The sequence below is a fragment of the Diabrotica undecimpunctata genome, chromosome 10, assembly GCF_040954645.1.
Source record: "Diabrotica undecimpunctata isolate CICGRU chromosome 10, icDiaUnde3, whole genome shotgun sequence".
NCBI lineage: Eukaryota > Metazoa > Arthropoda > Insecta > Coleoptera > Chrysomelidae > Diabrotica > Diabrotica undecimpunctata.
This window is the reverse complement of record NC_092812.1, coordinates 2477511-2493619: the sequence shown is the minus strand read 5'-3', so window position 1 is coordinate 2493619 and position 16109 is coordinate 2477511. Positions and strand designations below refer to the sequence as shown.

Sequence of the window (16109 nt, the reverse complement as noted above, 5' to 3'; positions counted from 1 at the left end):
TGTTCACCACAAAATGGACGTCGGTAGTGTTCGCAATGATGAGTTGTCATTCGACGTTTTTTAGACGGACAAAATTGACACATGGCACGTTTTGACACAGTAGGGCATACTCGTTCTTGCTGCGGCTCCAGATTTAAAATATTTTCAATAAGTAACTTTACCGAGCGGTTCAAAGTTGGCCAATTTACACGATGCTGTAGCCAAGGTTTAGTCAGTTGTTCAGACAAAATGGCCATAAATTTTTTTCTGGTGATGGTTTTTTTCTGCTGTCGTTGTTGGTTATGATTATAAATTATCCAAGAGTTTATGCAAGCTATATTTAACATGCCATAGAACAGACAAAGAGGCCATCTTCGTGTTTTTCTGGAAACATTCATGTTTCCTCACATTTGGTCAAATGTGTCTACTCCGTACTTGGTTGCATTATAAAATTTAATGATATCTGGCTTTCCTGTTCGATCACATTCTACTGGACCATTGTGGATTGTCGACAAAAGAAGCACAGACTTATTTACTTTTGTCTTATAGGATACCATTGTTTTTTCACCATCAAAGCAAAATAAGGAATGACCAATTTCACGATTTTTGAGATTTATCATCTCGGGAGGTATTTCTCTTTTATTTTGCCGTAGGGTACCAACAATAGTTAAATCGTAAGGAGGTTTTAAGAGCTCCGTTGCTAGTGGTACTGACGTAAACCAATTATCCATGGTTATGTTACGCTTACTTTCGTATACACCCTGAGTTAATTGTTTTACATAATATTCTCCTAGAGGCTGTCCATTGGTTTTAGTTCCCTTTCCTAAATACAATTCTGCATCGAACATATATTTGGTACCTACGTCACACAGCATTACTATTTTCAGTCCATATTTGGCTGGCTTGTTTGGGATATACATCCGGAAAGGACATCTTCCCCTAAAAGCCAGTAGCTGCTCATCGATTGTTAGGTATGATCCGGGCTTATAGGACGTTTTGCAGTTCTGTATAAGATCATCCCATATTTCACGAATGGCTGCTAATAGGTCTGTTTCCTTTCTGTATGGTCTAGATATTTTATCATCAAAACGTAAACATTCTACAAGAAATTCAAATCTTTCCCGGCCCATAGTTGCTTTATATATCGCACCAGAAATTTTGTCATCAAACATTTGTCTTGTCGCTAAATGATTGTCTTTTTGGGCAGCAGCAAAAATAAGTAGTCCTAGGAGTGCATGCAATTCGTCAATATTCACTTTCGAGTTTGTAAGTTTTTCGACTTTATATTTTTGTGCCCTAACAGAAATTTCGGCATTTGTATATTCTAGAATTTTTTCCAGTGAATTTGGACTCATAAAACAATGAAAAGCATCTAAGGGAGTTTGTGCTTCCTTGGTTTTATTAGTGGGGCCTTAAACAAAATGTACGAAATTACGTTTTGGAGTTTTAGTTGCGGCCTTTGGTTGAGAGGACCATCTGTGTCCATTTTTACCTTTTAGAGTCGACGGCAACCGAATTTGCTTCTCTTTAGCTGCAATTTCTGGAGATTTTTCTTCTTTTGGTAGAGTTTGCTGAGCAGGACATTTATTTTCCTTGTCGATTTTAGAGCCATTACTTTCTTTTCTTGGAAACACTGAAGTAAACTGTTTTTCCAACTCATTACTCTTTTTAGAACTTCTTTTTCTTTTCTTACTAGTGGATGGCAAGTCATGGTCGGAATCTGAGTCGTTTTCGCTTGATGGTTCGAACTCTGATTCAGATGGACTGAATGCTTCTAAAACGACATCTTCTGTTTCAGATCCACTTTCCGATTTATCAGAATTGTTATCTGATTCATCTGGCCAAATTTCTTCCAGGCACAATTGCAACTCAGCTTCCAACTCCCGCTGCGTGAGGGGCCTGTGCATGTCTCTCTGTTTCATATTCATATTTCACACTAAAAAAAAATAAAAACTGATAATAAAAAAATAACTGATAATAAAAAATAAAAACTGACAATAAAGAAAATAAAAACTGACAATATCGCTGTTTTTGGCAATTATAACGTTACCACTTACCTTCGTAATATTTACGAAGCTGTGCTCATTTGCAGGTACTTCACTTATAGTGTAGGCGTCACTGTACTTGTAAAACGTTTCGATATACACTAATGTAAGAATAGATGAGCGGGCGAGAGATACTGGTGTACCCCTTCCACAATATCCTACAACAATGACATTGGCGTCGTAAAAATTACGATGGTTAGTATTCTAGGGTTAAAGGACAGATTAAAATTTTTTGATATCAAAAATAAATTGGTAGCGCAAACTTATGACGGCGCTGCCGTGATGTGTGGTGAATTAAAAGGTCTCCAGGCAAAAGTTAAAACTATTGCACCGCAAGCTTTATTTACTCACTGTCATGCGCATAGAATGAATTTAGTTTTGCAGGATACATGTAAAAAAATTAAAGAATGTCGTCTTTTTTTTGCCAGTTTAAGCGGATTTGCTGCATTTTTCTCAAGCTCGCCTAAACGGACTAATGTTTTAGAACGGTTTGTTTCGAAAAAAATGCCAACAGTTTGTCAGACGTGATGGAATTTTAAATCTCGGTTAGTTTTCACTGTAGCAGATTTTCGTGAACAGCTTTTGGAAGTTTTTGATTTTATTATTGAATGCGACGATTTTGAAAGTGATGATATCTCGATACGTGAAGCAATCGGTTTGAAAACTTTATTAAATGATTACTCTTTTAACATACTTTTTAATATTTTTAAGAAAGTGTTTACCCAAACCGATTTGATATTCAATGTTGTTCAAAATCAGTAAACTGACATTATTCATTCCAAAAATAGAATAACAAGACTGGTGCAAAATCTCAGAGATTTTCGTAATGATAGTAATTTCCAGTATTTACGCAGTGACGTTTTGGACTCGCTTGATATTTCCGAATCCCCAAAAAAAGACAAAGGCATGACACAGAAACAGATCTCGAAAAACGAGTATATTTTGAAATTTTGGATACTATTATTATGCAAATAGATACTCGTTTTTCGAATTTTGAAGATTTGCAAATTTTTGACCTCTTTGACGATTCAAAATTTAAAAGTTACGCCAAAGAATTTCCAAGATATTTATTAGACAGGTTAATTAAAAATTATCCATCATTCTTTAATAAAATAAAATTAGAAAATGAATTAAAAGTTTTATATACTGTAATTCATTACAACAAACTGTTACCGAAATTAATAAATTATTGTCATTAATTCTCTCATTATCACCAACGTCTGCTTCAAATGAACGAGATTTCTCTTACCTCAAAAGAATCAAAACGTATTGTCGAAATACCATGAAACAAGAGAGAAAGCTTGTCTCAAATGTCAATAGAAAAAAAACTTTTAAAATCTCTCCAAAACTCTAATAAATTTTACGATGACGTTATAACCCATTTTGCTACTTCCAAACAACGTAGACTAGAGTTAATTTATAAACATGTTTAGGTTTTAAATTTATAGGAAAAAACAAAAAAAAACAAAAAAGAAGACAACAAAAAATCTCCTATGATGATTGAAGTCTTTATTAGACGGTATACCTATCTGAGGGGACAAAAAATACCTTGCCGACCTTGTCTCTCAAGCCACGAGCCGCCACTGCTTTACATAAAGGTACATACTAAATAAAAAGGTTTTTCATAAAACGTGAATAAACCATAAACCTCTCTAAACTAAAGTCCCTTATCTACGTCACCATCAGTGACAGCTAATAGTACTTCTTTTTTAAAGTGGCCTTGTATTAATAGTGCCACAGAATACATCTGATTTCTACAGCTTAACTTTTGTTGAAATAAATAAGAGAATTGATAACGAAGTAGAAAACAATACTCCTTGCATGACACCGAAAGAGAAACGAGGACGAAAAGAGTCTGCAAACAAAATTCCACAAGAAAAGATTAATCGAGTGAAAGAACATATTAGCAGTTTAAAAACATATATCAATCACTATACAAGAGCTTGGTATCGAAACAAACTCAAAAGCATCTTTCATCGAATTTAAATATTACAAAACTTATTCACCTGTGTAAAGAATTTTGTAAAAACAGAAATTGAAACTGAACCGGCAAAATATTCATTTTATCGGTATATATTTAATTACCATTTTAATATTAAATTTAAACAACCTCACACTGATACTTACACAACATGTGATAGACTAAAAATCTGATTAAACATGGCTCAGATGGCATCAATAAATACAAAGTCAAAAGACAGCAAAAACTGAAGCTATTAGGCATTTCAAAGATGATCCAAATATCGCAGTTTTATGTTTTGATTTAGAAAAAACCCTTCGTACCCCAAACCTCACTTGTAACAAGGTGTTTTACAGTAGATAGTTGTGGACATACAACGTTTATCTTCATGGCTTAAAAAGTGGTAAAACCGCAATATTTTTGTGGCATTAAGGTTACGGTGGTCGAGGTTGTAAAGAAGTGGTATTCTGCTTACTAAAGTATATAGAAACTTCACCTTCCACTGTTAGGAATATTATCACCTTCAGGAATAATTATGGAGTACAAACTAAAACTGTTCTGATAATACGGTCTTATGTGGTAGCCAAAACCTACATAGAGACATAGATTACAGTTTTTTGTACCGGGGTATTCCTTTATTGAAAATAACAAACAAACAGAACACGTGAGCTTAGGTTTTTGTTCCGGAGCATTGGCGAAACATCGTTTGTAGTTTTAAATTTTCCATCGTGAATATTAAACGTCATTTCATTACCTCCTTAGGAGAACTTCCTGATAATTTCTTTTTTGTGGAGGTCAATGGCATACAGACGATTGTGTGGTTCCGCCTTGAAAAGAAGAACCCATTTAACCTGCATAAGACGGCATTTGGCGCTAAGGTTGCTTTTGAAATAAGAAGCCATAGACCTTTAACAGAAGACAGTCCACCAAGTGTTGAAACTTTGCTACTGCTTTGATATCATTATATCCTATCATTGACAAATAATGGGTCACATTTTTAACCCTTAACTAGTCGCTACATGGTCAAAAAGACCGCACGTATTAAAAATTGCTAATATTTCGGAAAAAAATACATTTGGCAACCACGGCCTTCAGTAGCTTACTCATTCGATGCAAGGAGCCTCAGTACTAAATAAGAGTAGCGGGAGGTTTGTTGATTAGGAGTTACAGCGCAAAGGTCATAATTTCCGCGCTAGTCTAGTCAGCTAAAAAGTTTTTATAAATCGTTTTATTGTGTTTCTTATCACCTTAAGGTATGTATAAACGCTAGTTTTTTTAAATAATATACTATTATACTTTTGTCTTATTGTTTAGTAACCTTTTGAATATACCTCTCTTTTTTTTACTATGTAAGTAGTCCTCAAATTTTAAATTACTTTGCAGCAAATTACTATTACGATATTACATAATTTTCTTTGTTCTATTATTGAGAATCAAATATTAATTTTTTTTAAATTTTGAAGCTACAGCAAACTTTTATATATAACTTGTTTGGCTTTATTTTTAAAATGGACTATGAGAAGGAACAAAGTAGACTTCAAGCCCTCATGGAAGAAGAACCGCTTGATATAAAATATGACGACGACGATGACGAGAATGAAGTAAATCCGGAAGTTATTGATGAGAGGTCGGAAGATTCAGAAAGCGAACAAGAACATGATTTAGAGGAAATAGGAGAAGTTTTACTGAATAATGTACAAGAAGAAACTGTTTTTAGGGGAAAAGATGGTACAGTGTGGAGAAAGCGTCAAAGAAAAAACAAAAGGGTACGTATGAGCAAGCCTAATTTAGTAAAACAATCACCTGGGCCTAATAGATTTACGAAAAAGTTGAAAGACATTTATGAAATATGGAGTTATTTCATTGATGGGGACATGATTTACATAATTGTAGAATCCACTAATAAGTACATTGAAAGTATAGCAAGCAATTTCTCTAGGGAGAGGGATGCAAAGCTTACAAACCCATCTGAAATTCGTGCTCTTATAGGCCTTTTATATTTGGCGGGGACATATAAAGCACATCACCTGAATACAGATATAGTACAGAATCAAGATATATGGCAAACCCCGATTGTGGTTTCTTCTAAGATGCATTTGATTTGATGATAAGGTCAATCGTGAAGAACGTAGGAGACTGGATAAGATGGCCGCCATCCGAATATTTTTTGACAAATTCGTAGAAAAGTGTAAATCGGGATAAAACTCTTCGCAAAATTTAACATGCGATGAAATGCTTCCTGGATTTTTAGGGAATTGCCCTTGGATACAATATATTCTAAGCAAACCCTCAAAGTATGGGCTCAAAATTTTTAGTTTATGTGATGCTGAAATGTATTATACCATAAATATGGAGGTTTATGTGGGTCGTCAACCAGATGGCCCATTTACTGTAGACAATTCCCCGAAAGAAGTTGTAAAAAGAATGTGTGCGCCAATAAAAGAATTCTGGGCGCAACATTACTCTAGATAATTGGTTCATTAGCATTTCTCTAATAGATGTTTTAAAAAAAGAATATGGATTGACTGTCGTGGGGACCATTAGAAAGAACAAAAGGGAACTGCCTGCCCCCTGAATTACTTCAAGGATCTCGTCCTCTAAAATCAAATATGGTCGCCTTTAGAGATACATGTACCTTAGTGTCGTATATCCCCAAAAAGAAGAAAGTTGTATTGCTTTGTTTCAAGTCTACATGATGACGACGCTATAGATAGAGATACATTTGAACATTATAAACCAGAAATTCTGACGTTTTATAACAAAATAAAAGGCGTGGTTGACGTCGTTGATCAGCTATGCTCCGCTTATGATGTTTCGCGAAAAACAAGACGTTGGCCCATGGTAATTTTTAACACCATACTAAATATCGCAGGCATTAATTCGCTAGTGATTCATGCAAGTAACAACCTTGCTGATAATAAAATGCTTAGAAGAAAATTTTTGAAGCATTTAGCATTTTCTCTTATGGATGAATATCTACGGGTCCGAGCAACAGTAGACAATTTAAATAGAGATCTGAAGTTACGTATTAAGGCCATATGTAATATTCCTAACACAGACGGCACTCCAACGAATGAAGGAGTACATGGTAGATGCTACTTTTGCGACCGTAAAAAGAACCGGAAAACGACTGTTTCCTGCTGTAAATGTAAAAAGTTTTTATGCAGAGAACATACACGTGCAGTATGCGAAGAGTGCTAAACTGAACTTATTTGGATTAACTAAAAGTTTCCTTTTTTTTATCGGAATAGAAAATAGTTTTTTTAATGTTCTGTCCAGTGTTTTTAACATTAGTTTACTTTTTATATTATTTTGTAATATGTTACTCTTACTAAACCTTAATAAAATCATGTTTTACTTAAACTGGTTCCAAATACTTTTATTAACACAAACTAAGAAGTAAAAGACCAAACGGTCGTTTCGACCACGCGCGACTACTAATTTTCAAAAATTCCTAACGACTATTTAAGGGTTAATAAAATCATGTTTTACTTAAACTGGTTCCAAATACTTTTATTAACACAAACTAAGAAGTAAAAGACCAAACGGCCGTTTCGACCGCGCGCGACTACTAATTTTCAAAAATTCCTAGCGACTATTGAAGGGTTAAAAAGCAGATAAAGCAAGCCCTGTATCAAAAAAATATCAAAATTAACCTAGAGAAAACTATCCAGTATTTATCACATGACCTAAACTTTATCTCTAATTTTCTCAAAATGCAAAAAAAATATCCCTTACCCACTTGACCTAATAAGAGGACTCCATTGGCATAAACTTAAAACTATATTTTCTAATCTCAGGTTATATTAAAGTCTAAAAGAGGACCATATTTTAATAATATACACTGTAGGTGTACGTGAAAAAAGAGTTTGACCATTAAATCCTGAGTTAAAAATATAAAAAATTAAGTTCTTGGATTTTCTCCACAGCATACCATAAAAATATGCTAGCTCTGCATATTTTCCATTTTACATGAAGAGTTGGTATGTATACATAAATTGTATATTATAAAACAAGCCTTTTTACAGTGTAAATACAGTGTAGCAAGTTTCAAAAAGAAAAATTAAATGTAATTATTTACTGATGATTAAAATTTAAGAGTTTTATTTCAACATTGAAAAGAAAAATTAAAAACGTCAGTTATACTCACGTTAAATTATGGTGATCGCCTAAAGATTTATACTTAATTTCCGTTACCAGCAGTTGCCTGTCAATAAATTTGGGAGTTTTTAATTTGTAAATTAAGTCTAATGTTTCTTCTGATCTCCTCAGATTCGCAAAGTTATTGATGAGTTCTCCATTCCATTCCACTTCGATGTTTCCTGATAAGTTCTGTTTGTCTTCAGTGGAAATCTGAAAACGAATATTTTGTTTTGTAAGCCTTTTATCAGTCCCTTTAAAAGAAACGGTTCGTAAAATATCTCAACAATGTTGTCGTTTTTTTAAGCAAACTGGAAAAGACGTTTTGTAAACTACGGGGAACTAATTATATATACGAATCCCTTTCACCATGTAACTCTTGAAGATCTCAGTCAGATAAGAGGAGAGAAGAAACAAGCTAGATGTTAACTATCTGTCTATATAAAAGGCTAGAATGAAAAGTTACACTGTTTGTCTAGTAGGGTGGAGCGCTGTTATATGGAGAAAAATAAAATAACGATTTTCACAAACGCTGGGTGCGGAATCGACGCTACTGTGGGACAGTATTCGAAAAGTTCATTGTCATTTTTTTATATTTCCACTCTGACATCTGCCCCAACGTCATATAAAATTTTGAAAGTTATAAAAAAAAAAAAAATTTTCATGCGCGAGGTGCGGTATCAATCCGGTCCTAGGATATGAAACGAAAACTTCATTAACACTTCTTGCTATCTCCATCAGAATAACTGCCCCGGTGCTACTGAAATCGATCTATTTTGAATTTCGGGCCAGCCCCCTACCTAACGGAGATACCAACCAGTTATTACCTGTCACAGAAGTCGAACTTTACTCTCCCACTCTATTTCAATTCTAAGTAGGTAGTAGGTGCATCTTTTGTATTCACTATTCAGTACTGTTTCGGTAATCGGTTGGTTTAGTATCGTTTTCTATAGTATCAAGCTCAATCGTCAAAGTTTAGTGTTGCGACAATTTTTGTGTGAATTCAGTTGCTATAATTAGATTACATCTATGGCATTACTCCGTAGTGAAGTATCTTGTCCAATATTTGGTTCTGGTAGTGAGCTCCCTAAAAATGTGTTACCTACGTATAAAGATATGATGAAGCTGTTTATATTCGTATCTCAAAGCTATAAAAAACAGTATAACAACTGTGCGCGGAAAACCAGTGAAATTTTGACGGAAAGAGTAGAGGAGATGTGGCGCAGAGCTTCAATTCCCATCGTAGAACACAAAACAATATTAGCCAGAGTTACAGCTTACCACGATAAGTAGACTTCGGCAAATATGCATATTGCATATTTTGCATATTGTGCATATTTTATGCAAATATTTCATATTTTGGCATATTTGTATAAAAGTTTGCATAAAGTGCATAAAAGTTCAGATTTTTATACTGTATTTGAAAATTTTTAAACATACCAATATATTTCAATTCTTGTATAAAATTTTGTAGTCATTTTAATCAAGAAATGATCTAAGTACGTAATCTCTACAGGTACAAAACATTTACAATTTCAAAGAAGATCAATTTAAGTAGCCCTCAACATTCTTAGAAAGTCTCGGTCACTGAGGCATTTAGTTATTGGATAATCGCTAAGGGTTCGCTCATTTGCATTTTATGATCTAATCCCCAAATATATCTACAATTTATTGTATCTTAACAGCAGGTAAACGGCTAATAGTTTTGTTCCTAATTTAGGGATTTTACAAAATCTCCCAGTTTATTGAATTAGGTACCTAAACATTTCTAATTTGATGCTCAGATTTGTAAATCATTTTTGTTTTGATATTCAAAGCGTAAACACTCGTTGTGTGTAACAAAAAGGAAGATTGTGATTTTATAATGCCTAAAACAACCAGTGCTTCAACTTGGATTAAACCTTATAAAGAGCTGTCTATGGATATGGGAAAAATCTACTGTTCAGTCTGTGGCAAAATTGTAAGTATCTAATATTTTCTATTAAATATCTAATATTTCATACATACAGGGTGTTTCCAAATGACACTTACAACGTTTGACTGTAGATACTTCTCGAAAAATTGAACAAAACGATATAGTTAATGAGTGGTCAAACTTATTTACTTTTCGAGATACAGGGTGTTAAAATTAAAAAAAATTAAATTCTTTTAGTTAATAACAACAATAACTTTAAAACCAATAAACGTATTTACTTGAAATTTAGTACTCGTAGGTTGTTTTTAAATGAAAAATAGCTTCCTTTAGTGAGAAAAAATTGTCCATGGTACAATACAATGGCGTGTATTTAGAAAAATTTTTCACCTTTACTTTTTTTTATGAAGTCAGCTATTCTAAAACACAATTATTTTTATTGTAATTGAATTAACAAAAAAAAAACTTTTGTTGAATTTTAAAATAAGTTATATGATGTACTAATGGTTAGTAACAAAAACTAATTTGTGGATTAATACTGCATTTAAAACATTTAGCGAGTGTTTTTTTTCCAAACCAGTTATTTGATTAACCAAAAACACCTTGTATATTTTTATATTTTAAAGGTTGGGTTAAAATAAAGGTTTTTATTTTTATTTATAGATAGCATGTGAGAAGAAATTTCAGATAGACCAACATGTGAGAACTGCTTCACACATTGCAAAAAAAGGAAAAATAGGAGGAAAACATCAAACTTCAATGGCTAAATGTTTCCAATCTACTTCAAAAAAATTAGATGAGCAAGAAACTTTTAATGAAGACTTGTGTCGCTCATTAGTGTCAGCAAACATACCGCTTTCAAAATTAGCAAATGTAAATTTTAGTTCGTTTCTAAAAAAATATTGCAAACTTAATGTTCCAAGTGATCGGTCTCTAAGAAGAAATAATGTGAACGGGCTATACTCGTCGGTGTTAATTAATATTAAGGAAGAAATTGCAGATAATTATTTTTACATATCTGTAGACGAAACCACTGATTCCTCAGGAAAGTATATTGCTCATTTATTGATTGGTGTTCTTAAAGAAGATACCTTACCAAAATCTCATCTTATTTCATGCCAGCAACTTGAGAAAACAAATGCTTTAACAATTTCGCGTTTTATACAAGAAACATTAGCAACTTTTTTTCTTCCGACAACTATTCCTTCTAATAAATTACTGCTTATTTTATCGGATGCTGCTCCTTATTTGGTGAAAGCAGGACAAAATTTAAAAATATTTTTCCCAGATTTAATACATGTTACTTGTGTAGCGCATGGATTAAACAGAGTTGCAGAGGAAATACGAAAAAAGTTTCCTCTTGTAAATACCATGATATCCAGTGTCAAAAAAGTATTTCTTAAATCTCCTATAAGAATTCAACTTTATAAAGAAATGCTACCTAACATTCCTCTTCCACCACAACCTATTTTAACGCGATGGGGAACATGGTTAGAAGCAGCTAATTTTTATGCAGATCATTTTGTTAAAATAAAGAACATAATTGATACGTTAACAGATGAAAGTTCCCAATCTCTTTTGGATTCTAAACAAACTTTTCAGAGTAACTTGCTTCAACAAGAACTTTCATTTATAAAATCAAATTTTAGTTTTGTTCAAAAAACAATTACTCAGTTAGAATCACCAAAACTGTCATTGTTCGAAAGTACAGCATTAATAAAAGAATTTGCGTCATGTTGTCGGAACGTTAGAGGTAATATTGGAAAAGATATTTTAAAAAAATTTGAAGCTACTATGGAAAAAAATAAAGGTTACCATATTCTTTCTGAAGTAGTCAGTGTTCTAGCTGGAAATATTTCGGAAACAATTAATTTAGAACCAAATGTTTTGGTTAGTTTGAAAAATGCTCCCGTTACATCAGTTGATGTTGAACGAAGTTTTTCCATATATAAATATATGTACTCAGACAGAAGCCACAAGTTTTTGTTAGAAAATTTTGAACACCACTTGGTCATTTATTGTTACCATAATTCTAAATAAGTTTATTCATACTTAAAAATGATGTAGTTACTTAAAATAAATGTAAATCTTAATGAATAGTAGGAAATACTTAGTTATGTACACTTTTTTTTTAAATAAAATTGTTACTATTTTACGATTTTTTTATTTATTTGTATGCATATTTTGTAAAATATTTGCATATTTTCGGGTAAACACGTCCATATTTATGCGCATATTTTCTACATTTTTATTTACATATTTGCCGAAGTCTAACGATAAGTATAGAACATTATTGAAACCATATAAAGGCAGGAAGGACGAAGTTGGTTACAAAGAGAAGCTGTTTAAGTTTGGTGAGGATAGCAAGAAATTGTTTAAAATTGCTACTTGCAAATGTTTAGAGTTCATAGATTGCAGCTGTCCTAGAAACCGAAAAATTCCAATACCAGAACGAAATTTCTTAATCGACCAACGAACTGACCGTAAAATGATTATTAGTAGTTTAGATCGTGAAGCGACAAAAAAAAATGAGGTGAATTTACATAGATTACACCAACAAAAGCAACGTGAAGAACAAAGAGCCTTGCAAATAGATGTGGAATCCATTCCTAGTACTTCCAAATCACCTACAACTTCAAAGATACGACTGAATGTTCAACAGTCAGATACATTAAAGAAAAACGGTGACATTGAGGACTTCCAATCGCAATCAATTATTTCCACTTCTTCACTCACTATGACTGATGTCACATTTTCAGTTGTTGCCAGAACATTAGATCATTAAGGGGTTTCAGAACGTGCTGGAGCTGCAATCATTTCTGCAGCTTTCCAAGATATTGGTCTCATTACTGAAAACGATTCATTACGGGTAATAGACAGAAGTAGAGTTCGACGAGCTCGTTCTAAAGCTAGGGCTACATTGACAGGTGAACCTACAATTTTTGGTGCTATCATCGGATTATTTTACGATGGTAGAAAAGATAAAACATTAATACACGAAGATGGTCGTAGAAGAGTGATTCAGGAGGAGCATATTACCATATTGAAAGAACCGGACTCTAAATACCTAGGCCATATTTCTTTGAAAACTGGTGACGCCAAAACGATTTGCAACTCTATTTTGACATTCCTTTCCTCCAAGTTCATCAATGCAAATCAAATAATGGCTATTGGTTGTGATGGAACTGCCGTGAACACAGGAATCAAAGGTGGCGTTATTCGTTTATTGGAAATCAAGTTTCAACGTCCCCTCTAATGGCTCGTATGCCAACTACACGCTAATGAACTGCCATTGCGTCACCTTTTTCAACATTAAGATGACACTACAAGTGGACCAAAAGGTTTCACAGGTCCCATTGGCAAGGCAGTTACTAACTGTGAAGTGTTACCAGTTGTTCCGTTTGATGCAATTAAATGTGCGTTACCCGAGATTACCAAATCGACACAAGAGATAAGCACCGATCAACTGTATCTACTACAAATATATCAGTATATCAATAGTGGACATTGTGATGAAAATTTTCCGAAAAAAATCCTGGTAAACTAGTTCACTCTAGATGGTTGACAATGGCGAACCGGATATTGAGATTATATGACTCAAGTAAAACTGCGTCAGAAAACCTAATTATACTAAGCACATTTATTTTAACGGTCTACGCTCCTATGTGGTTCAGGATCAAAACTGAGCCAATGTGTATTTTTGGTGCCAAACATTTATATGATACGATAAAACTGTCGCGCTATTTTCCAAACCATTTGAAGAATATTATTGACCCAGTCATACAGAAAAATGCATTCTTTGGACATTCAGAGAATTAACTACTAGGAATGTTAGCCGACAACAGACAGTACGTCAGAGAACTTGCACTCCGCAGAATATTGAAGATCAAAGAGACATCAAACATCGGAGCCTTGCGTATTTTCCAAGTACCTACTTTAAATATGGATGCTCATAATTATATCGATATGATAGATTGGAAAACCAAGACAGAACCTCCACTAACGAAGAGTATCAGTACCGAACTAATATTTCAGGCCATCATAGAGCCACAGCTTGTCGAAAATGAAATCCTGAAGAATATTAGAAAAATTCCGTGTCATACACAATCCACTGAAAGGTGTGTCAAATTAGTTACAGAAGCAAGTGCTGCCGTCTGTGGACCATAGAGGAAAGATGGATTTATTATGAATTTATTAAGAATTTTATTTATTAAGAATAAGCTGAAATCATGCCTTTTGATGCATAAATTTGACAGTAAGAAAGACTATCATTCATAATGATTTTTTATGTTATTCTTGAATTTGTAAGCATATTTTTTTTATTTTGTATTAACTATTTTTTCCTTTTTTCTTCGTATTATTTATAATCCTAATAGCTTAAATAAATGAATAAAAAACATTATCGTTGACTCTGTCGAATTAAAATTTTTTTTACAAAATTTCAATCACGTTGGGGCACTTTTCAGACTGAAAATACGAAAAAATGTCATTTAAGTTTTTCATTCGAAAATGGAAGACGCATCAGTTCCGCACCCCGCAAAAATGAAATTCGAAAAAATAAATTTGAGCTCCCCCTTTTGTCTAGTAAGGTAATTACGCCACCTAGGAAAGAAATCTGAACTACCAACATCTGACATTTCAATAATATTTTGTTCTTGATACGGTTAATTTATCGGTAATTCATTCTACAAATTATTGGTTCAAATATTCTTAACCGGAAATTGTACTACTTCAGTAATTAATTTTTTCGCAAAATTGCTAAAAATATATGTTACTGTAATTGTAAGGTAAAATCAATGACGTATAATATATATTTATTATACGTCATTGAGTTAGATACACATATACTCTGACAATAATAATAAAATGACGTTTAACAGACGTCAACGTTTTACCAAAATATAATAAAATTAAATAAAATAAATAAAATTAAACAAAATTAAATTCTGTGTGAACCGATTTGGGGAACGGGAAGGAACGTTATTATGGATAATTTTTTCACAAGCTTTCAGCTCGCACGATTACTTTAACGTGCATATCGTCTAAAGGTCGCGGCATATTATCGTGCACGTATAGTTTCCGGCACGTAGCGTTTCCACTCCAGCAATTGGGCTGCGCGTTCACATTTTCATACATAGAACGTTTCAGTTTGGTTCGGTGAAGATATGATCTCGCTTTTCTCGACAAAAATTATGTGCAATCTTCTACTTAACGACGTAGAATGAAAAACGGTGTTAAAAAGAAGGTTTGAAGTACATGCTAAGAGAAAGGAAGAAGGAATGTGAATACTGGACTTTATACAGAGAATTAATTAATGACGATGAAAAATATTATGGATATTTTAGAATGAATAGGATTCAGTTTAAATATGTTTTAAATTTAATTTCACCTTCAGTTAAAAAACAAAATACTACATTTAACGAAGCCATACATATCAAACCAAAAAGTATTTTTAAAAAGAAAAAGTATCACTTCCATACAAAAGTCCTAATTGTTTATCACTTCCGTGATTAATTGTCACAAAGCAATAAAAACACATGCATAAATGACAAAATAGCCTCGAAAATTATTTTTTTAACTACTCTATATCAAAATCAAACAAATACCTAAATAAACAACGGGGGGAAAACGACGGACATCTAATTCACATTATCCTTACCAACCGGTTACGACTCGTTACGGAACCGTCGGCATCAGTAAAATATTGTTTTCAAATATACTGAACGGAAACGTTAAGTGTCTGAAACGCTATGTTCCGAACAGTGTGCGTTGTTCATATTTAAAGCTACATACACTGTCCGGAACACTGTTCGGTGAAGATATGATCTCGCTTTTCTCGACAAAAATTATGTGCAATTGCTCTTCTACTTAACGATGAAGAATAAAAAACTGTGTTAAAAAGAAGGTTTGAAGTACATCCAATGCTAAGAGAAAGGAAGAAGGAATGTGAATACTGGACTTTATACAGAGAATTAATTGATGACGATGAAAAATATTATGGATATTTTAGAATGAATAGGATTCAGTTTAAATATGTTTTAAATTTAATTTCACCTTCAGTTAAAAAACAAAA

The 16109-nt window shown here is 33.1% G+C and overlaps 2 protein-coding genes across 3 annotated transcripts in view; both read right to left on the bottom strand.

Annotated features, from left to right (window-relative positions):
- Positions 1-16109, bottom strand: part of Apoltp (Apolipoprotein lipid transfer particle) — a 1459665-nt gene that overhangs the window by 729303 nt on the left and 714253 nt on the right. For both annotated transcript variants that reach the window (XM_072546518.1, XM_072546519.1), the window contains exon 33: positions 8135-8337. In XM_072546518.1, coding sequence (XP_072402619.1) covers positions 8135-8337 — 203 coding nt within the window. The remainder of the gene's footprint in view (positions 1-8134; positions 8338-16109) is intronic.
- On the bottom strand, positions 1392-2076 carry LOC140452200 (uncharacterized). Its single transcript, XM_072546317.1, has 2 exons — positions 2037-2076; positions 1392-1915 (listed from the first exon to the last, which is right to left on the bottom strand). The coding sequence occupies exon 2, from the start codon at positions 1905-1907 to the stop codon at positions 1392-1394; it is 516 nt and encodes a 171-aa protein (XP_072402418.1). The 5' UTR covers positions 1908-1915; positions 2037-2076.

Excerpts from the sequence above, each read along its gene's own strand:
- LOC140452200 (XM_072546317.1), bottom strand. The coding sequence starts at position 1,907 with ATGAATATGAAACAGAGAGACATGCACAGGCCCCTCACGCAGCGGGAG.